Raw genomic sequence first — 27,942 nt, 5'->3', positions numbered from 1 at the left:
GCTGGTCATCCCCTCTACATATGGGCCATCGTAGAGACTATGCACATACGCACACACTCATACACGACAGGTGGGATGCAGAAGTGTGGTAAAGACGTGTTGTGGTGTTTCTCTTTGGGATTTCTAGAAGGCAAAGATATCAGGCACGCGACGTTCATGAAGAAGGCTCTTGAACACGTTAATTAATGCCTGCTCAAAGTGCTTGGTCTTTATTTTAGAATTTGCTAAGGACTGGAAAATGGGATAGATACCAACATGATATGGGAAAAGATGGCTACTTGGGTAGGATATAAAGGGAGAGAGGGCTGAGATTGGGGTGAAATTTTAAAATACAACTATGCAAGGAAATCCAACACTCTTTTGTATCCTGGTGGGACATTTCCAACCCAAATGAACCTTCTTTCTCCACCATCAGGTTGTCCTGTTCCTCTGAGCCTCAGTGTGGGGCATGGTGTCCACCTGCCATACTTGTGGGCAACCACTTAATGCAAACATGAGATCAAAGGAATTCTTTCTGAGACTAGAGCAAAGGTAAAGTAGAGGCGCAGAAAAATGGAAATCGGTATGTGTGAGCGTCGGGATCCCGGGTGCCCAGTGAGCTTATCCATGTCAGCTGGGTTCTCCATCACCCTGTGTCTAAGCAACGAGGCACGGGAAGGGGTTTTCCCAGGGAAGAAAGCATGGGAAACAGTGAACAGGAAGGGTCTCTGGTTAGAAAAATGGCAATTAACCTCACTAAGAGGGAGAAAGGAACCAGGAAGATCTGTGGGGAAGACAAAGGACGCGCTCCTCCCTCCCAACACAACCACACAGCGGCCGACATCCTTTCTTCTTGCACAGGGTTTGGACCTACGTACGGTAACATGAGCAAGAGCATGGAGTCACACTCAAGCAAAAACATTTTGTTTTAGCGTTTTCTATAAATGAGAATTGCCGGGCTGTGAAATAATCTCCTCGCCTCCTTGGTGGCGGGGAGGGGCGGGGCCCATGATGAGTAACCTTGGCTTTTAGGCAGAGTTTCCAATCATGAATATTTTACCCTAGGAGGAGCAGAGAGGCAGCGGTGAAAACCCAGGAAAGCAAGTGTTGTGTAAGCAGCAGCAAATGATGAGGCGTGTGCTCACTGGAAGGTCACTGGGAAGTGAACACAGAACTGAAACAGGGTAAGGCAGTCAAGTGGGGTGAGATGCTGGGGAATCGAGTCCCAAAAGGGAGGTGGGGTGGGGCCGGCTATGGTGGGGGAGGCTATAAAAAAGATGAACCGGCAAAGCTTAGGGGTCTTTAGGCAGACATGGAGGTTTCCGTTGGGTTAGGTGCACACAGTGGGGACACTAGCACCTGCTGAAAGGTGTGCCCTTTATTTGATCTGTGAACTGGGGCAAACATATGAATCCTTGGGCTTCTACGGTCCCTCTCTGGGACAGGACAGAGCATAGTGCAACCTGAAAGTCCTGCCATGTTGTCACATTTTTGTGGTAGAAAGAAGGCCATGTGGCTTCCCCTTCCTTTCTCTCTCCGGTACCATTCCTCCTGATCACCTTTCTCCACCACCCCCGGGGAAGGAGCCCCTTCATCACTGGGTTGCATTTACTAGATCGTATTTTGCGTTTTCAGCCCTAGTGTCTGACCTGCATCTGGACGTTCCCTGTGCCTACGTGAAAGACAACACCAACTATGACTCAGATTTTTCCACAGCAACGTGGAAACAACAATGCTGTAGGCAACGTGTTTCAAGCTCTGTCTGAGCAGGGTCAGCTGAAAGCACACAGAACTCCAAACGGGTTACTAATGCACTCAGGCAGCCAGAGCCTGAGCTACCCTGGGGGATGCGGGAGTCCCTGGATGCCACAGTCAGGTGACCAGACCACACAGGACAGGAGTCTCGTTCAAGGTGGATGAAACTAGCACTCTACAATTTGCAGCTCGGCAGCTTAAATGCACAGAACACAAGACAACATTAATGGTGTTGGTTGTAAGGCATAAAGGTGGTGGAAAGAAAATGGGCAGAGATTTCCCCACTTGGTGTTGGGATCCTCACCCGTATATACCCCCAGGTCTCGATAACTCCGTTCAGAAAGTAGAAAAGTCCATTTTTTTTAGCTTTGTTACAGGTAAGGATGGCCACAGGATCTGCCTCTGCCCAGTTAAGATACACAATGGAATAGCAATTAGCCATTAAAAAGAAAGAAAGAAAGAAAGAAAGAAAGAAAGAAAGAAGAAAGAAAGAAAAGAAAAGAAAGAAAAAAAGAAAGAAAGGTTGGTTCCTGACATTTGCAATAACATAGACGGACCTTGAGGATGCTATGCTGAGTGAAATAAGTCAAAGGCAAAGAGAGAATGATCTCACTTATATGTGGATTCTAAAAAGGAAAAAAAAAAAAACCTCATAGAAAAGTGTTCAGATTTGGGGTTATTGGAGGTGGGGTACGGGAGTAGAGACATTGGATAAAGATGGTCAAAAGGTGCAAAGTTCCAGTTGTAAGATAACTAAGTCCCGGGACATTACCATACAACCTGATGACCACAGTTAACACTGCTATATGGTATATGTCAAAGCTGCTAAGAGAGTAACCTAGAAGTCCTCACAACTAGAAAAAGAACTTTTTTTAACTACATGAGGAGATGGATGTCAACTACATTGAGGTAATCATTTCAAAATACGTATCTGTCTACTCATGCTGTACACCTTATACTCACACAGTGCTGTCGACAATATCTCAATAAAACTGGAAAGAAAAAAGTCGTTACACCCAACAGGCTTTAAATAAAATAACATTTGCAAAGCCCATCATCACACGGCATCTCAGTGGAGGTAATAAATGAATTTTCCATCAGCATAAAATGAAGTCAGCTTCATAAATGTTCTATGTGATGGTGGTTACGTAACTCTATGCATTTGTCAACAAGTCATCAATGGAGACACTTAAAATGCATGAATTTTGTTGTGTGTATATTATATCAAGAACATTAACCGTCCCCCCCACCAAAAAAATTTAGGATGAGATAGGTTTTTTTAAGTCAGCTCCATTAAACATAACTGGCATTTGTTTCTACTCCTTATTCTTTGGGGTAGTAGACGCAGACATCTATCAACCATTGACTGAATGACAGAACATACCCTATGGGAAAAGGATCCTAGACCAGACTATGGGGACTAGGGACAAATCTACTGCTATAGGGCGAAAGAGAAAAGGGCTGATATTCCCACTCCCACGTTATCATTATTCCAAAGTTAGACATGTGCAAAACCTATATCTGAATAAGTTTCCGCAATCATGCAGCTGAAGAAATGTCATCTGAAAAGAGATGCTATGGGGTTGCACACCTTCTGAGGCAGATTCTCTATACCACGTCTGTAATATTGGGGAATGGAAGTCCACCTAGGATATCAAGTCACCAAAGACTACCCATGGCACTGGGAGGACCAACTAGAACTATGAAGGACCAACAAGAACTAGAAATGCCCAGGGTGTGAGAAACGCTCTTACTTAGAGAATCACGGGAAAAATCACGGCTGTAAGTTTAGCCGTGATAAAAATGCTCCAGTCAACACACCAACTTCCAAAGTACCAGAGACCGCCATTTTGGGGGGGGGGAGGTCCATGTTGGGATTGGACTGTAACTTGTGGCAGTAGGCTCATGTTTTCCATACGTGTGTGATTAATCCCTGGGCATATGTTAGTTGGATAAATGTGCGGATGACTGAATTCATGGATATGACAATGGACGGATCCATTTAATGGAAGGAGCAGCAGAATATCTCTTGCCTAAACCAACGGAGGTCCTTTTGCAAATGTGGGCAACGTCAGAGGAACCCACATAGATTGAGAAGCAGGAGAGAGGAGGAGGTTAGACCCCAGGGTGACATCTCGATACTATGTTCCTGTACGGCATAAACACCTTCAGCCCTAAATACCTCAGATTTCACAGAGAATGCACCATAGAGCATTTAAAGCATTTCCATGTATTTGTGAAAAGAAAAAAAAAATATCTCCACTGTAATCCAAGTAAGGTCCAGACGGGTGTTAATGGGATCAAGAGAAGCCAGTTCCTAGTTTCATGGACACCCTTTGATTATGGAAGATATTATCTCTGGGGGTGAGGGCACATGGGGACTCTCCCATCTATTATTTTACAACATCTTGTGAGTCTTGAATTATGAATAATCACATATTTCACTTAAACAGTTTTAGAAAAAGTCATCTTGATCAGCATATCCTAGATGGGAATCCTATGTTATCATCTTCAAAAAGCCCTATTACATGGCACCAAGGTGGCTCAGTCCATTCAGCACCCAACTTTTGGTTTCAGCTCAAGTCTTGATCTCAGGGTGGTGAGGTCTCACCCCACATCAGGCTTTGGGCTTAGCACGCAGTCTGCTTAGGATTCTCTCTCTGTCTCCCTCTGTCCTTCCTCCCCACTCATGCACACTATCTAAAAATGAATAAATTGAATCTTTGAAAAAAAGGAAAGAAAGAAACCCTATCACCTAAGGCCACAGATGCAGGATCTGACTACAGATATTTTGCAAAAGGAATCCATAAAGTCTCTTGCTCCAAGAACATCTGTTCAGTTTGATTAGCTGGAAGTCCGGTGACTGTCAGAGGTGACTGGAGCAGGTCACCTGCTGCCTTCTCCCTTATCTGAGTGTACCTTCCTTTGCTACCATAAAAACAAAGAAACGAACAAAAAAATTAGGAGGGACAACATCCCGAGCCAGCTGCTAAGAATCTTTCCCTCCTAGATAGTTCCTTTTAGGTTACTTTAATTTTTTTTTAACTTTTATTTTACTTTTTTTTTTTCCACCACACATTTAGTCTACTGCTAAACTTAGTTCAATGATTTCACTGTTTTTTGACAGCAGTGAAAAGAGGCATTTCCTGTAGTTTCTTATAAAAGACTTCTCGTGATGTTCTTCCCGCTGTCCCTGTAAGTTTTTAAGCAAGTGCCACTAATTGATGGGTCCATCCTAGCCTGTGGTGCTGAGCCTGACTGCTGGTAACTGCAAAAATGAAGAAATGAGAATGAAATGAAATTCTGTCCCCACTGGCACCACACACTCCCAGAGACAGAACCGTACCTCTCGCTGGCCCCCCTTCAAGCTGAGTTCCCCCACAGATGGGCGCCCCATGAGGTCTTCCACTGTAAACATACAACGAACTACAAGCGGGACATGCTCTCAGTTCCCAAGGAGCTCATAATCAAACACACACACAAGAACCAGAACACACCACAGGTACAGAAGAGCATTCAAACTGAGCACAGGAGTTTAAATACCTAATCCACGACCTCGCTATTTATACGCTGTGGAAAAGAACAAGAGAAGAATAAGGAAAAGGTAGCAATTGATCCCAACTAAAGAACCCCTGGCAACCAGTCCAGACAGGTCAGAGTGAACCACTACCAGCTGCAATTACATAAAAGTACTCACATGTACACAAATAATTACAAAGGCATTTCTATTTAAACAAAGACAAAGACGGAGGTGCCTGGGTGGTTGAGTCGGTTAAGCGTCAGACTCCTGATTTCAGCTCAGGTCGTGATCTCAGGGTCATGAGTTCAAGCCCTACATTGGGCTCCATGCTGGGCGTGGTGCCTGCTTAAAAAAAAAAAAAAAAAGAAAAGAAAAGAAAAAAAAGAAAAAGTAAACACAAAGACAGACATGGATACTGGGTTTGATTCGAATGTGTCTGTATTCAGGACTCCTACCTCCTCCCCAAAGGCACAGCCAAAATTAAATGCCACTTCATTTAGTTATTTAATCCGGCTATGACAATAGGGCTTTATTCTGTGCCATGGAATGGACTCTGACTGGGTAACAGAGAAACCGTGTTCCCTGATCCTAGGGCAAGAAGAGTCACAAAAGGAGTTAAAGATGGAGAGACGCACAGTCATGCGATAGATGATGGGTGGATGGATGGATGGATGGACGGATGAATGGATGGATGGATGCATGGATGGATGGATAATGGAGGGATAGATGGATGGATGGATGATGGATGGTTAGATGGATGGATGGATGGTGGTGGATGGATGGATGGACGGATGGATGGACAGACAGATGAATACATGGGTGGGTGGGTGGGTGGATGGATGGAGAGAGACACTGACTGATTGAAAAGATAAATGAGACAGAAAATGGATGGACAGAAGCATAGAGGAGAAGATAATAGGAGCTCATAGATCAGCACAGACAGACACACAAATCATAGGCAGATGACTGACAGACAGTTGATATAAGTAAGATAGATGAGATCAATAATGGATGGATGGGGTGGATGGATGGAGAGACAAAAAGATTAGACAGCTAGTAGATAAATAGAGTTATAGACAAATAAACAGGTGGTTGATACATACATTGATAGATGATGGAGAACAAAAATGAGATAGGTAAGAGATGGATGGACGGACAAATGGACAGAAAGACACCAGCTTATAAACAGACAGACAGATACTAATTCACTTTTTATGCATATTCCCCAAACAGAAAAGAAAACTTCATCAAAACCCACTTGGCATTAAGTTAACTTCCTGCTTCACATAATAATAGGCCACACAACATTGGGACGCTCAAAACTACTCAAGAGCTTCAAGCACAGAGAGAAAAAAAACAAGAAACCAGCCCAAGTCCGAGACCATGTCCGCCCCCCATCCTGGAAGAGCCTACACCCAGCACGCCATGCGTGAGTAGAATAGTAACATGCGGACGACAGCACTTAAAAACACCAGCTGCGACTGCTAGGAAAGGAAGTGAGAGTCGCTCCTGACACGCGGGAGGGACAGCACGGCCATGCCTGAGTTAAAGACCCATGTAGCTCACCATCACCCCATCCTGCATCGTTTCCTAATATGCAGTGTCTCTTCAATCAGGACGCTCCGTGCGCTATCCAACGGGCATTCCAGATGCTAAGGAAACAGGGCAGGCACCTTCCAGGGGAGGAAAGGAGGGTGCAGGAGACCCTGTGCCCCTGAAATGGGGGGACGGTCCACAGGCCAATGGTGGATGGGAGATCTACAGGACAGCTTCCTAGCAGGGCTGCAGAGACGTGGGAAGGAAATGCTGGGGTGCATGCTTTCCCTATGCATACTGCAGAGAAGCACACTTCAAAGGGGGTGTCCCCAGGAGTGAAGAGAGCACCCCCCACTACCCTGCCCATTGCTTGGCCAGCCACTGTGCCCTGCCCTGCATTTCCAGGGAACACATTCCTTCCTCCTCCTTCAACTTGGTGTGGTACATTAAGGTACAGAGGGTGACAGAGGGGGTCTACAGTGAGTAGTACTGACCACAACCCTTCCCGGGTGGCACCCCCCAAGAAGCTACTGAAGGGTCTGGACCGTGCTTCAGATCCAAGATTGTCTGAGGATGGTACACCCCTGTCCTCCACCCCCCCGTCCTCCACCCCCCCATGGCCCAAGATGCACCAACAGTACATGATTTGGTGGAAAATGACACAGCCTTCATTCAGCAGGTGCTTGATGTGGTCTGAAGGAATTCAGCAAGACTGGTACCGAGCAGGAAGGCTCTTGGACTCCATGAGTGACCTAGACAGCTGACCCTTCAGGAACGCAGGGATTAGCGGTGCCAACCCCCTATGCAACCAAACATTCCTCATGCAACTTCTGACTGCCCTGAAACGTAACTACTGATAGCCCACTGTTGACCAGAAGCCTACCTCAGGACAGCTGACTCCCACACAGTGTGCATGTTCTATGCATTATTTACCGTATTTTTACAATAAAGTGAGCTACATAAAAGAAAAAGTGATTAATAAAATGCTACAGGAAATATATTTACAGTACCGTACTGCATTTATTGCAAAAAAAAAAAATTAGAATAAAATAAAAATCGTAAGTGACCCATCCCAGTTCAAACCCACGGTGTTAAGAGTTCGCTACTATAACACAGTGCATGAATTTATCACTGTAAAACTCTCCTGTTTTGTTTTTGTTTTGCCTTTTTTTTTTTTTTTTTTTTTTTTTTTTGGCATTTCCCCCTCCTGGTAATCTCAGTAAAGGTTATAGCTACCATATATGAAATAGTATCTAACACATGCAATCCTCTTTCAAAAACCCACTTTTTAAAATTCTTGTTGGGGGTGCCTGGGTGGCTCAGTGGGTTAAGCGACTGCCTTCACCTCAGGTCATGCTCCCAGGGTCTTGGGATCGAGCCCCACATTGGGCTCCCTGATCCGTGGGGAGTCTGCTTCTTCCTCTCCCTCTGCTGCTCTGCCTGTTTGCGCGCTCTCTCTCTTGCTCACTCTCTCTGTCAAATAAATAAATAAAATCTCTAAAAAAATAAATAAAAATAAAATTCTTGCTTTACACATGTATAATCAGACTTCTGTTTTATGGGGACAAGGCCCTTAAAAAAAATGTGTGCTAATTCTGTGACTGAACTTAAAACACAGAACCGGACACTTTGAAAGGGTGCATCATATGGCCTGTGAATTATACCTCAATAAGCAAAAGTTACAGAAAAGAAGTGTATTTTGGATAATCTCATGAAGATTCTTTTTTTTTTCAACTTGGAATATTTACTTCAAAGTTCAGGTGAAAAGACTGGACTGATTCATCTCAACCCTGAGTGGGAGGGGGGTTATGTGAGTTTGCTCATCTAGATGGCTTTGTTTTTCTGTTTTTTTTTTTTAAACGAGTAACTCCCTCAAACTTTTGCTGAGTCAAGTGACATTTGATTTCACCCTGTCCTATTTCAAAAGATAAAAATAGAACGGCCATTTTGAAAGCACAATGCTACAAGTTATTTACTAAATTATCCTCTCCCCTATCAGAGATACAGAGCGGATAATCAGGAAGGAAAAAAAACACAGGAAGTTTCCACCCGCCCCCAACATGAGCAAATGTCCCACAAGGGAAATGCCTGGAATTCCTGGCTCGGCTGTGGTGTTCCTATAAGCACGGTATCTGCAGCTCTGAGCTCTGAATGTCACTCGGGTGAATCTTCACCAAGAAGAACAAAGGTGGGTCTTCACACGTTCCCAATTTAAAAGCTAGGCAGCCCTAGATACAGCCCTACACTGCATTCAGGATGGGATGGAATGTCACAGTCACCCCTGAAATGCCCCAAAATGTACAGCCCTTTAGATCAGGGTTTCTCAACCTCAGCACTGTGGACATTTAGGACTGCATGACTCTCCGGGGTGGGGTGTCAGCCTCTCTGGTCTCCACCCACCACATGCCTAGAGCAACCATACACCCAGTTGCATCAAACAAAATTGTCCCCTGACCTTGTCAGGTGTCCAAGGAGGAGCAGAAACACCACTGGTTGAAAACCACTGCCAGATGACAGATAGAAGACTGATAGATGATAGAGAATAGACAGATAATGGATGTATAGATGGATGGACAAATGGGTGGATGGATGATGGACGGATGGATAAAAGGATCAATGATGGATAAATGGATGGATGGACAGACAGATGGACGGATGGATGGATGGATGGATGGACAGATGGATGGATGGACAGATGGATGATGGACAGATGGATAAATGAATCAATGGTGGATGGAGGACGGATAGATGGACAGACAGGTGGATGAATGGATGGACAAATGGATGATGGTCGGATGGATAAATGGATCAATAATGGATAAATGGATGGATGGATGGACAGACAGATATACGGATGGATGGATGGATGAATGGATGGATGAATGGATGGATAAATGGATCAATGATGGGTAAATGGATGGATGGATGGACCAACGGATAGACAGATGGAGGAGGGGATGGATGGATGGACAGACAAATCAGACAGAATCTCTCTCACTAAGGCAGCTTCCTCCATTTGATGCCCACATCTCAGCCCCCCAAACTGCAGCTGAGACACTGCAAAGTGTCCAGTAGGGGCAGAATAGTCCCCCGTTAAGACCCACTGCCCAGTAGAACTTGCTGTGGGGCAGGAACCTTCTCCATCCTGCTGTCTGCTGCCAGTAGGCACGCACTGACAGGGGGCTCCTGAGGATCTGAAATACTGACTGGCTAATGAGACAATACTCTTACCGTGTTCCATGGGGCTAATGGCTGCCATATTGGACAGCTTTAAAGTTCTACCATTGGGCTCACGCTCTGTTCCTGTTATCAAGGGTTAACTACCAGGTTGGAAATATTTAGAAAACTCCATCGTTGACCACAAATGAGTTAGGCAGTCCATGGGGTGAAAATATTCATCCCAAGGATATAACCTCGCTTTCTGAACAAAGATCCAGTCAAGACAATGAGGTTCGGCATTTTCCCCCGCCACCGGCATCTGACTGTGTGCCAAGTGTTCTATACGACTGCAAAGCAGCAAGGAGCAACTTAAGTCTGGTTTCCGCGTTCCCTGGGGTTAGTTACAATCAGTCCAGAAAGGTGGACAGTAACCATCAATTCTAATAGCTCTAACAACACTGATGAGCTCATTTGGGTTTAATGAGCTTGCTCAGGTTTGATGACTCCGTAAGACAGGTGTGTAGAGGAAGAAACAAATGGACCTTACGTTAATGTAAGGGTCAGAAAAGACATTTTTTTTTAAGATTTTATTTATTTGAGAGAGAGAGTGTCTGAGAGAGATCATGAGCACAGGGAAGGGTAGAGGGAGAGCAAACTCCCTGCTGAGCAGGGAGCCCAATGCAGGGCTCTGTCCCAGGACCCAGGGATCATGCCGTGAGCTGAAGGCAGAGGGTTATCCAACTGAGCCCCCCGGGCACCCAAGACTTTTCCTTTTGAGGAAGTTTCGAATGGAAATTGGAGAGTAGAGCAGAACTGAAGACTACGTTGGAGGGTGATTGGGAAGAAGTAAGGGGAATGAGGCGGGAGCCACACAGAGCACGAGAATTTTGGAGGAGCACTATGGAGCACAGCAAGAGAAGGGAGGGACTGTGAAACCCCTTGAGTGAGCTCTTCATGCCAAGGGCAGCAGGAAATCACCCAATGACAGGAAGTGCCTGTGGAGGTGGTTTTGGGTTCTGTGTGCTTTTGTTTTGTTTTAAAGATGTCCCTGTCATGATAGAAGCCACTGGGAGGAAGAGCCAGGGCAGTGTGGGGGCTGTGATACCCATCAGGACAGAGGCTAGAGCCAAGGGTTAAGAGCGGAGGTGACAGGTAAATGCACAGCCAAGATGGCGGTGGTGGAGGGGGGTGGTGGGCAGCAGAGGGAGGGTGGACAAGACTCCAGGGGATGGTGTCAGCATGAGAAATTGTGGTCATCTACCAGAAACCTTGGCAGGTGTGCAGGGATCTGCTGAGTGGTTTGGTTTGGGGGGAAGAAGGTACAAAAGTTCACGTGGCACCATCCTGTGGACATGTTGAGGATGAAGGGTGTCGTGCCTGAATTGTGCCCCCCATCCCCAGAGAGGCAGGTCCATGTCCTGACCCCCAGTACATGCAAATGTGGTATTATTTGGAAACAGTCTTTGCAGATGTAATGAAATCAAAAATTTCAAGAGGAGGTCATCCTGCTTTAGGATGGCCCTAAATCCAATGATAAGGGTAAGACACAGAAAAGCAGAGACACAGACACAGAGAAGAAGCCACATGAAGATGGAGGCAGAGATGGAAGGACGCGGCCACCAGCCCAGGGATGCCTGGAGCCCCAGAAGCTGGAAGAGGCAGGAAGGACCCTCCTTGCAGTCCTGGGAAGGAACATGGCCCTCCCTTCCTGGATCTTAGTGGCCCTGCCCCACCTGGATCTCTGGTCCTGCCCCACCTGGATCTCAGACTCTGGTCTCCAGAGCTGGGGGAGCATAAATTTCTGTTCTTGTAAGCCATCAGGTTTGCAGGAATTTGTCAGAAGAGCCCCAGGAATGTACAACAATGGGCTTCCTGGTTTGGGGGGAGACGTGGACCCCCAACAGACACTGCTTCAGAGACATGCCCCCCATGCTCACTCAAGAGAAAGGTGTAGATCAGAGCTGTGCCTCTGGCAGCCAACACCTCCACGGTGAGTGGACATGAAGCAAACAGGACCAAGACACCCTTTGATCTGGGGGAATTTACTTTTTTAATTATTTAAACTTTCCGCAATCCCATTCACAACGGTTTCTCTTTCGCTGTTACATCCTATTTTCGCTGATGGGAACAGGATCTTCTCCAACTTCCCTGAAAACAGGACTCTAAAAAGGTCTCCTGTGTTCCTCTTTTTGTTTTCATCAGTCTTCTCTTAGGTGCCCTGAATTATCTGCGTTTCCTCGGATCACATGTCTTTACTTATCTCGATGCCTCACACAGGGTAACCTCCTGATAAAGACCGGGTTTGCAGTTTCTTCCCACTGAAGAAGAAGATGGACACCAGGAAGAGTGACTCAGAAAGTTTCCATGTGTGAGGGAGGCTGGGGGCGCTGAGAGCAAAAGCATTAGGAGAACTTGGTCCTGGAGCGCCCCAGAAGCTGCATGCTTCCTCCCCACTTGTGTTTACCCGAAACCCTACTCAGCCCTGAACATCTGCTATCAGATCCCAGTTCCTTCTTGGCACCTTGATTACAACCCTGAACACACTGACCTTTTCTCAGTTATCTGTATTAGTAAGCTTCTTGGAAATGTAAACTACATCCTATCTTTTAATGTCCCCCAAATAAACTCTACAGTTCCTTGCCCAGGGGACACGCTAATTACCACTTTCAGAACAGCCTAAATGATGTCTTTGCGAAGATAACCCAAACCTACATTGCGATGGGGACACCCAGAGTTCCTAAGAAGCAATGCAACTGGTAGCATTCGATTTTGAACCAAGCGACCCGTTCCCGTGGGTGGCGCAAGATGAAAAACGAAAATTCGAGCCACATTCTGGGGGCACAGTGAGGCGTTTCATTCCCTGAAGGCTCTCTGGACACAGGAATCCCCATCAGTCAGTCCCTGTTGGTGGTCCGTCAAGAACCTCTTAGACTGGGGCACTGGTTTAAAACAAGTGTTTTCAAGCTCCCCGATCTCAAGATTCTTTGGCAAAGACCTTCAGAAACAGACCGGGGACTGTAACCCATGTCTGTTTGCTTGTGGGCATCGCTCTCTGGAGATAGTAACCATATCAGCAAGCAAAGCAGAAATGTCTAAAACACAAGAGCGAGCAAGGACAGTCTGCTGATGGTCAGAGGTGATACCGTCCCAAGGTTGGGGAGCCTCCGGAAACAGCCACACGCCCAGGCAAGAGAGAGAGAGAAAGAGAGAAAAGGATGAAAAATATCTTCATGGTACCATGAAAGGACCTTTGACTCATGGAGTCCACAGAAGGCTCTCCAGACGCCACCTGGAGAACCACTTTGGTCTTGGTGATGAGCTCATAGTAGGGAGCCATCATGCAACCAACGAGCTCACTCAAGAGGCATTCAGTGGACTAGTTTGGTCATGGCACCATTCTGCAAATGCAGGGAAGATGTGCCATATATGAAATCCGGGCGTCCTGAAACTATTGACCAAAGAACATGTTCTTGGAGAAATCACAGCCAGATGTAGAAAGTCTTCCATTCACTGCTGCTAAGGGTTCCCACTTCAAGCCATAGCCTCTAGGATCAAAGTGCCCCTGGACAACATGATGAAACTGTGCTTGCCCCCAACCATCTCCCTCCATCCTTCCTTCTCCATCCTCAGGGATACCCAGTTCCCATAGCACAATCCTGCTTCCCCAATGACTACGGGGCTCCCACATCATCCCCCAGGAGGCTTCAGGAGGGAAGGGGCCTGAGGGTCCAAGACAGACATCGGAAACTATCCTCCCGTGTCCCTACATTAGGATAACAATCAATCCTTCTTCACCTTCTCAAGATGCAGGCGAGCCAGGTAGACGGAAAGCACGTTGGGATCCCATCATGAACCAAGGAACCAAGGAAAGGGTCCGTCTGCTACATCCCGGGCCTGACTCTCGCCCAACAGGAGCCACAGACCACAATTTTGACCTAAGGCACATTCCCATGTGAGCCCCATCATGGCAGGGCAGTGAAAGTCAGACCTGTTTTGAACAACAACTACACGCCACCCCTTTGGGACATGAAGTTCAATGGCAGAAAAAATAAATTAAGGACCCTGGGACCCCAACTGCGGTGTGTGACACTGTTTCTGGAACATTCTAGAGGAACAATGGAAGCCTGAAGCGGAACACGATCCCAGGATCCTGGGATCATGATCTGAGCTGAAGGCAGTCGCTTCACTGACAGAGTCCCCCCAGACGCCCCCAGATTTTCTTTTCGAAGGAACACAAGCCCCCAGAACTCAGAGCAGCTGTCCTGAAATGCGGCGCATTCTGGGGACACACTTCTCTATCCATTGGCTGCCGACCTGTGTTTTTCTGACAGTGTAGGAAGAAAAGTCAGGGGAAGGGCGAGCACATCCAGAAGCAGAAGAAAGACCAAACACGCAAGAAGGAATCAGTGAAATGAAGAACAGGAAATCGACAGAAGAAGAAAAAAAAAAAAAATCAAAGAGAAGAAACTCTGGTTCTTGGAAAAGATCCACACAACGGACACTCTGGTATCTGTCACCAAAATAAAATACAGAATTATGCAAAGATGGAGCAAAGAAAACTCTTCCTAAGTCAAATCACCTGACAAGAACTACGCCCGAGCGTCCAGGGTGTAGGGAGTCATTCCTGATTTTATTTTCCTACACGAGTTGCTTTTTTTCTGAAGGTGGAAAGACAATGGGATCCAGCCCTGGAGAAGGGACAATCTGAGCAGTTTGGCTGCTCCATGCCCTTCCTGGATGGTGCCATCTCTGCAAAATGATTTCCTCCTCGGGAGTTGTCCCCAAACGTCCGGCTGGCTCCGTATCGTCACTGGGGACCGCCCAGTGACACGCCCCCAATGTGAGCACGCCGGGGCACACGCATGCACGCCTGCCCGAACAGCCGGCCCCGCTTCTGGCTGCCCTCCCAGCACAGATCCCCGGGGGGGCCCCGGGCATGACAAAGACCTTCTTTCTCCAGAGCCCCGGCTGTTACCCAGACACACCCAGCCCCACATCTGCCCCGGCCCTTTGTTCTGTGGAGTGGCTCCCAAGATAATGATCCAGCGGGATGAAATCATCCACCAAATTAATTGTCAACCACTTCAGAAGAACTCCTTAGAGGCTGCCCGGTGAACCTCCTCGATGAGCTGCTTCATGGGAGCGATCTGCAAACCAACCACCTCAACACAGGGACTCTCGTGCCTGGCCAGGACACCTGCTCTTGCGACGCTGGGTGTGGCTGCCTGGTGGGACTGCGTGCATTTCAGCAGGGAGTCTGTGGGACAGTAGCCTTCTTCTGTTACCTCCTGGAGAAACCAGTAGGGATTTCCAAGTGGGGAAGGGGGGTAACTGAGGTCAACACGAAACACACTGTGCCCAAGGTACGTGAGTGTCTCAAACGTGGAACTGTCCACTTACGCAGGGTCCCAGGGCATCTAGGAGGTAGCCTGGGGAGGCTGCCTGCACTGAGCAGGATGGGACAGTGCAAAGAGGTGTTGACGGAGTCCAGTAGACACCTGAGCTGAGCTAAGGGGCTGGAAGGACTACCCAGATGTGTCCTACAGGAAACTCCTACATGGGGACCTGGGATGCTGAGGGCTGTAGCAGGCTCCCACCCTGAAGTATCTCCACTTGGCCTCCTTGGGGAGCACGGGGAGCAAGAGCGAGACATGGAACGCACACCCACTTCCATCCTTGACACAGGATGCTCTGCTGGGGCGAGCCTTGGACACTCAGGATCCATCCATGGACAGATCACTGGACAACTTCAAGTGCAACGGTGTCAATGTACTACCATGTTGTGTGTCATTCAGATGTCGTCCAAAGACCACTGGACTCCTTCAACGTGCCCTAACGGTGAAACCCGAACATAGCATCCCGGTCCACCCTGCCCAGCGTATAATCGGAGATCCCTACCAGCGAGAAGCAAGGGGAATGCTCCTGGAATTAGCTGCCTAGAAGCTCTCATTGTGTTGGTTTTATTATCCTCGCACGAGCTCACTCAGAACAAAGAACTGGCCACGTTTACCAAACTTGGTGCCTGGCTCAGAGCCCCCCGTCTGACCGTGCACCTGGGGCCCTGCACAAGCTTCTGGAAGGTAAGGCTGTCTCATCCCAGCTTTGGGCCATCCCATCGCCGGGGCTCCTTGTCACGTGAGAACGGGTTGTGCATGCCCAGCGAAGGGGACGGGTCCCAGGAGAGGGGGGCAATGAGTCCTAGTCAGGGTCCAGCCAGGTACAGGAGGGGACAGGTGTAACTTGGTGAGTTAACCCAATAAATCCATTGTCTTCCCACTTCTCTCTGTCTCTGTCTCTCTCTGTCTCTCTCTCTCTCTCTCTCTCACACACACACACACACACACACACACACACACACTACTTAGAGCCACATGCATAGCTAATCAGAGCCGGCATCTCTCCTCCTAATGGAAGCTTTTTACTGTTAATGTGGTTTGTCCGTTGGCAGAAGTCAGTGCAGATGGACAGGGCACAGCTGCCACCCCACCCCACCCAACCCCACTCTCTGAGGCCCACCCCACCCAACCCCACCCAACCCCACCCTCCCCAGCCCACCCAGCCCCAGCTCATCCAACTCCACTCTCTGAAGCCCACCCAGTCCCACCCAACCCAACCCCACCCAACCCCACTCTCTGGAGCCCACCCAGCCCCAGCTCATCCAACCCCACTCTCTGAAGCCCACTCTTAGAAGCCACACACACAGCACATGACAGGAGGTAAACAGAAAAACACCCCTTCCCCCGAAAAAGACGTCAACATCCTAATCCCCAGATCCTGTGCATACGAGAGTTTAAGGGAGAACCCAGTTTCCAGGTGTTACAGACGCTTAGTAGTTGACTTGAAATAGGAAGACATCCTCGGTGATGTGGGTGAGTCCTTCCAAGTGTTATGAGAGAGGGAGGGGAGAAAGACCAGAGACAGAGACACAGCATCGTGAGAAGGATCTGACTCAACTCGGCTGGTCTGAGCAGGTGGATGAAGGCATCATAAGCCAAAGAAGGACCACGGCATCTAGAAGCCGTAAGAAACAGGATAACAGACTCTCCCACAGAGTTTCTGGAAGGGAACGCAGCCCTGCTGACCCTTGATATGAACCCACTAACACCCACCACCCTAACCTGCAGAGCTGTGGGATTGAAAAACTATGTGGTGTTTCAAGCCACTAGGCATGGGGTCACTTGTTAGAGCAGCTGCAGAAGAGCAGCAATACGGGGAGAAGGTCCATGAGAGAGATCACAGAATGAGAACAAGGGAAGAGGTCCTTGCAGTGGGGCTGCCTCTGGGACCCTGTTCTGTGCCCCGATTCCCTAACCCCAGAGCTTCACACAGAGGTGTCCTGTGCAGGGGTGGGGTAGAGGGTGACGGCTCTCAACAGCCTCAAGACAAGCCTGGCCAGAGACTGCAGGTGTACTGAACGGAAGCAGCTCCAAATCCAGGCAAATGTCACCAACACCCATGCCCGAAATGATGAACCTCCACTATGCTTGGGAATGGATGGTCATCACGATGACGACGACGATGACGGTGATCGCGATGCCTGCTTTGGTGAGCCGTGCTTACTTCCTGGCTAATGCACAGAGAACAGGAGACACAGGTGCTCCAGGCTGAAGGTCCACACGCCTCCTCAAATGATGGAATCAAACACAACACAAACCTGACCAGGTACGTGGACAAGGACCACCTCCACCATGGAGGGTCTGGACCCTTCATGGACGCAGCCTCAAGGACTGCGTGGGGCACACAGCGGGATGGAGAGCCAGGTCCACAGGCATCATGAAGCCATGCTCCATTTAGGGAACACCGAGATCGGAGTCAGAGAAGCCAAGAGACAGGGTTTCTGTCCCAATCACCCAATCCAAGAAGCTGAGCACCAACCCCATGCACTGGGTTGGTTCTCAACTGCCCAGACCCCTGCTCCTCAGCAAGAATGGGGGGAGCAGCCCCCAAGAGCAAAAGAGTAAGAAAGGCAGGTCATGAAACAGGGATGAGGTACAGACCCAGAAAAAAAGCTTCAAGGACACCAATCTCTCCAGAAGTGACTTCTCAATGGGTGCCCACTTTCAGTTTGGGCTGATGGAGAAGTGTTGGAGGCAGGCAACTCTGGGACTTCTGGCCTCCAAGACTGGGAGAGAGAGAATAAATGTCTATTGTTGAAGCCGTCCCATCTCTGGTACTTTGTTTCTCTAAGCAAACTCACAAGAAGATAAACACAATGTAGTCTTATCCATTCCATGTGTGATGGTCACACAAAAGTGTGACTTGTTTAATGCCACTGAAGTTACACTTGAAATTGGTTAGAATGATGAATTTCACATGGTATCGTTACCGTTAAAAAATTCGTATAGGGGCACCTGGGTGGCTCAGTGGGTTAAAGCCTCTGCCTTCGGCTCACGTCATGATCCCAGGGTCCTGGGATCGAGCCCCGCATCAGACTCTCTGCTCAGCGGGGAGACTGCTTCCTCCTCTCTCTCTGCCTGTCTCTCTGCCTGCCTCTCTGCCTGCCTCTCTGTCTACTTCTGATTTCTGTCTGTCAAATAAATAAATAAAAAATCTAAAAAAAAAAAAATTCGTATAAAAAAAAAATTAGAAAGTTGGTAAGGCCACCTGACCAACCAGAGTGGTCACCCAAGGTGACTTCACAACATACGGACAGACCCAGTTGCATACACCCAGTCACACAGACATCACAGCAAATGGGCTGGAGGGACGCCATTCTCAATGGAGTGTGAAGGAGATCCACACAGTGCCCCAGGAAAGCCACCGGAACATGTGGCTTTCGGGCAGCAGGACCTACACACACCAACCTTGGGAATGAGCAACACCTCTCTTCTGAAAGGGCTCTCCCTTTTCAAGGAAGAAAGAATGCCTACCGGCCATGCAGTGGTCTGGGAAAGGTGCTACTTGAATGAACAAAGAACCTTTTGAGTTGATGGGTTCTGGGGGACATCACTTAAATGGAAGCCCCAACACCTTTGCGGGACAGTTACAAGTGACCGGAGAAAAAGAAAGAGTGATGATGGATGGGAGTTGATGCACAAGAGGATGGGAAAGACAGGTGTTGCCGAGATGAGCAGAGAGAGGGTCTTCACTCTACTACGAGTCTTCTAGCCTTCTTTCATGAATGGATCCTACTTTCGGCCCTCTGAGCTGATGAGCCAAATCCACCTGGGGTGACGCTACCCTATTCCATTATGGGACCCCCAAGGGGACACAGTATCTCTGATGCAAAGTTTCACAGGTGGAATGGACTGAACTTTGCCCCTCCCGCACAGAAAACTTATGTTTATGTCCCAATCTCCATGACCTCAGAATGCGTCTATCTTTGGGGACAGGGTCTTTAAAGTGATTAAGGTAAAATGAAGTCATTGAGGTTTGTGGCCGGATCCCACAGGACTGCCTCATAAGAAGAGAAGATTAAGACATAGACACGCACAGAGGGAAGAACACGTGAGGACACAGGGAGAAGACGGAGTCTACACACAAGGTAGAGAGGCGTCAGGAGGAACCAGCCCTGGCCATGCCTGGATCTTGACTTCTAGCCTCCAGGACTGGGAGAGAGAGAATAAATGTCTATTGTTGAAGCTGTCCCATCTCTGGTACTTTGTTTCTCTAAGCAAACTCACAAGAAGAGAAACAAAATGTAGTCTTATCCATTCCATGAAATATTAGTCACAAGAAAGAATGAACTACTGACCCATACTAACTTTACGGACAAAACTCAAAAACACCACTCGAAATGAAAGAAACCAGTTAAAAAAGGGCTCCTCACCGTATGAATCCATGCCTATGAAATGTCCAGAATGGGCAAATCCATAGAGACAGAAAGTAGACTGGTGGGAGCCAAGGGCAAGGGGAATAGGTAGTGACTGCTTAATGGGTACAGGGTGTCCTTTGGGGCTGATGGACGTGTTTACGAAGTAGATGGAAGGGATGCTCACACACTGTAGATGGATGGGTAAATCCCTGAGCTGTTCACTGTAAAACAATTTGGTAATTTGGTGTTCTATGAATTTCAAAGAAAAGTTTCACGATTGTCAGAAGTGGTGATGATGGCAGAAATAATGCTGAAGATGGGAGAAAGTGGTAGGATGTGGGCGGGAGTTGAAGGGAAGGTGGTGATAAAGGTGGTGGTTGTGGTGATGACGACGACAATGATGGGGCTGGTGACGATGGTGATGGTGGTCATGACGGCTGTGATGATGATGATGGTATTGGTGAGAAAGATGGTAGAAAGCAGTAGGATATGGGTGGGTGCTGATTGGAAGGTGTGATGAATGAAGGTGGTGATGATGAGGGGTTTGATGGTGATGGTGACGGTGGTCATGATGATGGTGATGATGATGATGGTGATGATGGTTGAGATGACTGATATGGTGGAGAAGGTAGAATGTGAGCAGGTGGAAGGGGGAGGCATTGATAAAGGTGATGGTGATGATACGGAGATCTTCTCTCCCCAACACGCTCCATCCAGAACCCTCCTTATGTGGCCCAATGGCAGTGCCAGTTTTCTAATTATTTCACCCCCAAAAAATATTTCACCCAAAAACCATGGAGTTACCCATGACTCTTCTCTAAGTCACTATTACAGACTGAATGTTGGTGTCCAACCACCCCCACCCCCAACAAAAATTCATGCCTTGAAGGCCTAAATCCCAACGTATTCGGAGATGAACCTCCAAGAAGTAACGAAGGTGAAACGAGGTCATCAGGGTGGGGCCCTCATCCTACAGACCACGTCTAAGTGTCCTTATAAGAGACACCACCCACACCCCTTCTCCTCGCACACGCAGCCAAGAAAACCCACGTGAGGATACACACACTACAGGTCCCACACAGAAGCTCTGCACCTTCACGTCTCTGCTTGTCCCGTCCCACACTGGCCACAGTAACCTTCTGAGAGCTTCGAGAACATGCCCGGTGGGCTATGAGGTCGCCCTGTAGCTCCAAAGCACACTGCAGAGAAGAGAAGCAGCAGCACCACTGAAACTTGTTAGAAATGCAGAGTTTCAGGCCCCCTCCATCTTGGGGTATCAGAAAATCTGTTGCGTGGGGCCGGCCACCTGCGCCAGGGGATTCTGCTGCTGCTTAAGGTGGAGAACCAGCTCCTGTGCCCATGGTCTTCCCATGGTGTGCCCCCGCTAGCCCCCTCACCTTCCAGGATTTGAGCAAACCTCTCGTGCTGGGAAAGGCAGACCGTAGGACCTACACAGGGCAGTGTACCCCTACCCCCTCCTCCGTACACTGCTGCTCCAATCCCCGTGCCACTGCTCTGTTCTCCCCCACACTTCAGACGGGGACTTCAAATAAACCACCAAATGCAGGTGTCAGTGCCCACCTCTCTCAGGGTAACATAAACTCAACAAGCAGGGACCCTTGTGTTGAGCTTCCTATGACCTGCTCCATCCAGGGAGCAGGCTGGCGTTCGGTGGCTCCCCCACCAGTGTCCAGCATGAGCAGGGGTAACTACCATCCTGAGGAGCCTGGGCCCAGGGACTTCCCAACATGGGGGACTCTCAGGCTTTCCGGGAAGGTCCCTGCCCAATGCGGACGTGCCAACCGGCCTATGTATGAGGGAATAAATAAACAGCTGCTGGGCCATTGTCCTCTACGGCACACGGGCCGTGTCGAACACCACAATACAACCCAACAGCTCTGCAGTAGGGTGCTGTGATGTCACCGTGAGCCACATGCTCCCAGGAGAAGGGACAACCCCTGCCCTAGACACGGAGCCAGCAAACAGCCCCAGAGAGTCTCTGTCCCACTCTGCTGCCTCACTGCAGCAGGGGAAGAAACATGGGCGCCATGAGAGAGGAGGAGGACACAGGGCAGGGGACTGCTGGGCCACCAACAATTAGCAGACAGTGCAGAGAAGGGGCACAGAAACCCCCAGAGACAGTGGCCTGCTCTCCTCGTAGACATCCTTGTGAGATCATGGGAGATGACTGGTCCCGTCTATAATCACGACACCATCAGCCTGGGTTATCCAGTACTTTCCTCCCCTTCCCTTCAAGAAACAGCACATACAGAGTCCCCAAGAAAAAAAAAGGAGAAGATGAGTCTCCAAAGAGTGGTGAAGGTCGTGACACTGTGGTCTTGAAAAAACCTTGGGGGAAATACAGAGAGAGCCCCACGATGTCCTTCCCAGAGATGGAGAGTGGTTTTCAGAGAAATCGTAACATGTTAATCTCTCAGAAAAGAACACTGTGGTCAGAAGTGTCCTCACCAGTGAACCCAGGCAGCATGTGCTGGCTCTGCCCATTTCTCCCAGTGACAAAGACACCCTCCCGGGTTGTGCCCAGCTGAAGAGGAACTCACCCAGGAAAGGGATCTGAGACCATCAGCACGGAGCCATGTCCCCACCCATGTGGGTAATGCAAGCATGGACAAGGAGGGTTGTCCTAGACAGACATGGAGCGTGAGCTGTCCTCCCCTGGGAATTCCAGGATGAGATGAGGGAAGTGTGCTGCTGGGGCAGCCACCTGTACCCCAAAGGTAGGACTTCAGGAGAAGGAAGTCAGGACAACACATAACGAGGAGTAAAAGAGAGTATTATGGACCGAATGTTTGTGCACCAACTCCAACCCCCAGTTTCCCATGATGAATCACTAGCTCCCAATATAACACTATTTATATCTGTAATCGGGTTTTGGGACATAATGACGATCAGATGAGAATGGGGTCCCTTATGATGACCTTATTTCCCTTATAGCAGACGCCAGGAAGCTTGCTTCTCCTGCCTCCCTTCCCACCCTGTGAGCACACAGCAAGGTGGTGGCCATCTACAAGCCAGGGACAGCACTCACCAGAACCCATCCATGCTCTGGCATCCTGACCTCAGATTTCTGGCCTCCAGAGCTGCGAAAACTAAAGTTGGGTCGTTATAAGCCACCTGGTGGACCGTACTTTGTCACAGCAGCCCAAGGTCAGACGTGATTCAAGATGGCGCCCCTTGGTGTCTGGCCATGTGGGAAAGCCGCGGATCTGACAAAGCGAGTGACAAGATGAAGTAGACGGTGCGTGCGGGCCTCACCTGGCTGCTCTTTGTGGAGAAAGGGGAGGGCTGCAAGGGAGTAGTAGAGGCAGATGGAGAGCAAGTTCCTGGCTCTGTTGCATCTAGCTCTGGAGATGACCTTCCTCAAGCAGTGGGTTACGGATGCCCTGTCTTCTGAGATGGACACATGGCTCTCTGAACACTATTGCTCAGATTAGGTCACCCATGGAAACCATTGTCCAGCTTGGAGCTAGATGGTGTGCTCCTCCAAGGATCTGGGGAAACCAGTGCAGGGACCTAAGGCACCATGGTCTAAAGCAGCCTAGAAGTCAGCTCTGCAATTCTCTGGCAGGTGTAGTCATTTTCTAATTGTCTTGGGGCTGCCACCACGTGGTGGCTTAAAACAATGAGAATTCACCCCCTCCTAGTTCTGGAGACCAGAAGTGTGAGATCCAGGCAGGGACAGGGCCACTGAGATCCAGGTGGGGCACAGCTACTGACAGGTGGGACAGGGTCATGCTCCTTCCTGAGGCTCCAGAAGAGGGTCCTTTCTCCCTCTTCCAGCTTCTGGAGCTCCAGGCATCCCTGGGCTTGTGGTCACATCCCTTCCATCCCTGCCTTCCTCCTCACATGGCTTCTCCTCTGCGTCTGTGTCTCCTCCTGTGTTTCTTATAAGGACCCCTGTCATTGCATTTAAGACCACCCTAGTACAACAGACTTCATCACTGTCCTTAACTAACTGTATCTGCATAAAACCTACTTCTAAATAAGGGTTCCCCTTGCACTTCTGAGTGGGAGGACATGGTTTCAGGATTGGGGGGGGGGCTCGATTTACCCCAGGAGAGCAGAGGTTGCGTGCGTGTGTTTGCTCATCATGGGCTCAATCCCGCTGCCCATTTCTTATTCCTGGTTTGTCCTCATCTGCCCTTTTGGGTGCATTTTTCTCTCACCACTTGAGTAAGGAAATTTGGGCTCTGCATCTCACCATGTTCTCTTCCCACTGGACCCTCACCCCCTTGGAGAAGACAAGGGGGGAAAAAAAAGAAGTAACAGAATCAAGCACAGAGAACCAGAAAGTCCATGGAGACAGAACTCAGACTCCTGGTCACCGGGGGAAAGGGGCTAAGGAGGGACAGCTCACGGGGACGGGGTCTCCTCTGGGGACGTGCTAAGAACATCTTGGAAGTAGACCGACGTGCTGGTTGTGCAACTTTCTGAACGTACGAAACACAGCCGGACGGCTCACTGGGAAAAGGGTTCACTTTATGTTACGTGAATTTTATGCCTGTTTTTAAAAAATGAAGGGGAACAACGTGTAGGACTTCTGTCCTTGGGAATACTCTTTTCTAACAGTTCATCTAATTTTGGAAAACCCTCATGAAGGAAGGTCTCCTCTGTCTTAAGGAAACACAACCCGCCCAGGGCTGTAACAGGGGAGGAGGAGGACCCACCAGGCTGTACCGAGCGCATCGGTTCTGTCCTCGATTCTGGGGTGTCAGCTGACAAATAAAGGCACGAGATAAAACTTGTAAAAACGGCAGCCAGACACGCGCGCGCACACACACACACACACACACACACACACACACAGCAGAGCCTGCACAAGCAAGGAGCACAGAACATGATCTGCACCCTCTGAGCACAACGGTACCAATGCCGACCTCCTCCTCCTGACACCGGGTCACCAACGACGTCCCCGTGGAGGGAAGCTTCATGAAGGCTGCACGGGGACGGACGCCAGCTCGGACTCCGGAAAGCCCCAGGAGTCTGCAATTATCTCCAAACCTATGATTCTGTTTTTACAGCACGTTGTCTGCCACCACGGGAATCAACCAAGCGTCCTCGTGGGGACCTGAAGTGTGGAGAAACGGGCTTGCACGCCACATCCGGTCCGGGTGGCCGCCTGGCTGCTCCCACCCCGGTTTCTCAAGCTAGGAAATCACAGTGGAGCCCAGACACGCCCCAAGGTCGCCTCCCCGCTTGCCAGATGTCGCAGCAGCACAAGCTGAGATTTCTTCCCGGCTCTCCGGATTTCTGGGCGATCCGCTGGTCTGAAATGCCCACAGTCCCAGCGTCCTGCTCTTCTCCTACCTGCAGGGCCCAACCCTTTGCAGGTGGGTCCGGAGCTGAGGACACGGGGACTGTCTAAGAGCCACGGCGGGCGTACCCAACGAAATCGGACAGAACCCAGGCGTCCTACCTGCACGGAGAGACCCACAGACCCACACACCGTGTGTCTGCGAGTGTGACTCAGCATTTCTGCCCCTCGGGGAGCCTCCCGTCCGTGCCCACCTCGCAGGCAGGCATGAGGAATGGAAACCTCAGGGCCCACGCGTGGGTCAGGAAAAGAGCAAAACACACAAACAAAATGTGTGCGCCGAGGACCGAGACCGGCGGCGTCCTTCCATCAGGACTCCTTCCGGATAGAAGGTTCCAAGATGTGGCTGAAGGAAAGAAAGAGAGGTCTGGGGCGTCGGTGTGTTGTGGGTTTGCTGTGCTTGGGGGCTGGGTTCCCGTCCAGGAGGGGCGCGTTCCTCAACTGGAAAAGTGCATACAAACGGCCCAGGACCATGCAGGATCCGCGGGTGCCTGATGGGCACAGGGGGACAGCAAGGAGGCGAGGTTGTAGCGGCTCGGGCAGAGCTCAGCCTGGCCCCTCTGTGGGACCCACTGCACGTCAGGAAGGGACCTCCAGCTGGTGGACACTGTGGCTTGGACACAGGATGGGGACGGCTCTGGGAGGCTGGGGATTCCTTCAGGTTTGGCCTCTGTCTGTTGCATACACACCTGGGTCTATGCATGTGTGTGTCACACACACTTGCACACCTGCTCCCGTCACACCCAGAGGGGCACAGAAGTTATCCTCAGAGAACAAGCATCCTCTTCACGAAGAGGCAAGGGCCCGTGGAAGAAATCACCCTCCCGTGCACGCCCCTCTCAGTCCCCAGAGGCAGCCACGTTCTATTTTTAAGGACAACATGACTGGCTGGCTGCCCCGTGCCCACTGGGCAGGGCTCCCAGGGCCCCACGGGACTGCCGGCACCAGAACAGGTCGCGGCGACAGCCCACGAGCCTGCCCACACGCTGCGGGCTACCCCGTCCTCCAGCCCTGGCATCTCTGACAAGCCCCAGGCGTGTGCCCAGACGAGATACGATTGTTGGCGCTCGGTGCCAAGGCCTGGCGAGTCGGTCCTCTACCAACTTTCCATTGTTGTCTCTATTTCCACCGACGGCCGGTGTCACCGCCTGGGCTGGGTTTCTGTCCCACCCTGCAGCCCTACAAAACACAGCCCGCATTCCCATCAGTAGCAGCTTCCCGGGGGGAGGGAAGGAGAGGGCGGCACACGGAGGGAGGGACGAACAGACGGACAGAAGGAAGTAAACAGGGAGAGACAGAGAGACGCACACAGCGGCAGAGAAGGTGACGGCCATCCCCCCCTTCCCGAATCAGCTTCCCTGGAGACCCGTCCCCAGTGTGGCCGTGCCTGTCCGTCTCTCATTAAACTCTAAGGCCGTGACCTTGAGCCCTGGCTTCCTGACGCCCTGGCCAGCTTCCTCCTTTTCACAAGAGGGGCAGGGGACCCAGGAAAAGCCCCTGAACACCCCCAGCCCCTTGGTGACCTGTGGCTTGCCGCCTTCCCCAGGGATGTCTCCTACAAGAAACCCATCTCCCAAACCCCGTGAGCAACAAAGAGTTACTAAGAAGCCACAGCGGCCTGTGCCCACCATTCGCACCCAGCCCCAGCCCGGAGTAGGGATTTTCTAGCCCAGTCAGGGCAGCCCCAGGATCTACCAGCGCCTTTCCCGGCACAGGACAAAAGGAAATCAGCGTCTGACCCGGAATGCCAACTTTCGGATCAACAAGATAAAAAGCACGCGCGGGGAGGGGGAAACGGGTAATCAATCCGTCCAGAACGCCCACCCCACGCCCGCCCCCGTTCTGCCCCAGGACACCTGTCCCCGCCAAGTCCCCAGTAAGGTCCAAAGTCTGCGCCGGAGTATCCTGCCGCTGGGCACAGGGAGGCTGGCCGGAGTTCGTAGCTGCCTCTGGGCGCCGCCTCTGTCCCTAGGGGCCCCTAGTTGGGAGGGCAGGCGAGGTCCCCCATAGGAGATGACCCCTGGCAAGTTTTGTGACGTCGGGTGGCACAGATAGCAGGGGGGTTTGGGGGAGGAGGAAAGGACTTGTTAAGTCCGGACACTCCTGGCGCGCGGGGCAGGGCGCGGACACTTGGGGAGGCTCGCAGGAGCTCGTGGGGGGCCACCCTCCAACTTTGGGAGCGCCCGAGGGTCCAGGGGCGCCCCGCCAGCCCGCGCGGAGACCCTGAGCGGAGGAGACCGGGCAGGACCGGCTGAGGGAGGCGGCCCGGCGACGGCACACCGGCCCTTTGTCTGACGCCAGCGTCCCGGGCGGCGCCGAGCGACCCTGCGGGCCGGGTCCCCGCGCGCGCTACTCACCCACGGTGGCCAGCGTGTCGAAGTCCTGCAGGCGGTAGGCTGGCGGCTCGGGCGAGGGCGCCTCGGGGCTGGGGCAGAGCGCGGGCGCCCCGTCGGGGGTCTCCCCGCGGCTCTCCTGAGGCTCGGGGTCGGTCGCGGCCGCCTTGGCCGCCTTGGCCAGCCCGGGCGCCTCCATGGGGTCGCGCTCCAGTCCGCGGCGCGGGGCCGGGCCGAGGAGCGCGGAGGTCCGGGCTTCCCGGGACGCAGCCTCGGAGGGCGGCGCGGCGGCGGCGGCATCAGCGGCGCCCACCCATGCGCCTCCCCCGCCTCCCGGTCCGCGGCCCGGCGCGACAGGCGGAGCGGCGGGGACAATGGCGGGGCGCGGGGCGGCGCTCACTGCAGTAGCAGCAGCAGCAGCTGGTGGGAGTAGCCCGCGGCCTCGGGGGGCGGGCCCGGGGGCCCGGGCGGCGGCGGCGGGGGCGGGGGCGGCGGCGCGGCCGAGGCGGGGGGCGCGGTGGCCCGGACTTTTTTTTTTTTTTTTTTTTTTTTTTTTTTTTTTTTTTTTTTT

The 27,942-nt window shown here is 50.7% G+C and overlaps 1 protein-coding gene across 1 annotated transcript in view; it reads right to left on the bottom strand.

Moving 5' to 3' along the window:
• The window catches only part of LOC111157130 (protein kinase, X-linked), a 79,663-nt gene extending 51,841 nt beyond the window's left edge, over positions 1 to 27,822 (bottom strand). Inside the window, exon 1 of the mRNA XM_022518372.1 lies at positions 27,396 to 27,822. Coding sequence (XP_022374080.1) covers positions 27,396 to 27,570 — 175 coding nt within the window. The 5' untranslated portion in view covers positions 27,571 to 27,822. The remainder of the gene's footprint in view (positions 1 to 27,395) is intronic.
• Between the last annotated feature and the right edge of the window lie 120 nt (positions 27,823 to 27,942).

This window comes from Enhydra lutris, unplaced genomic scaffold (assembly GCF_002288905.1).
Source record: "Enhydra lutris kenyoni isolate GAN:26980312 unplaced genomic scaffold, ASM228890v2 scaffoldscaffold52, whole genome shotgun sequence".
Taxonomy (NCBI): domain Eukaryota; kingdom Metazoa; phylum Chordata; class Mammalia; order Carnivora; family Mustelidae; genus Enhydra; species Enhydra lutris.
This window is presented reverse-complemented; position numbering and strand designations above follow the sequence as displayed.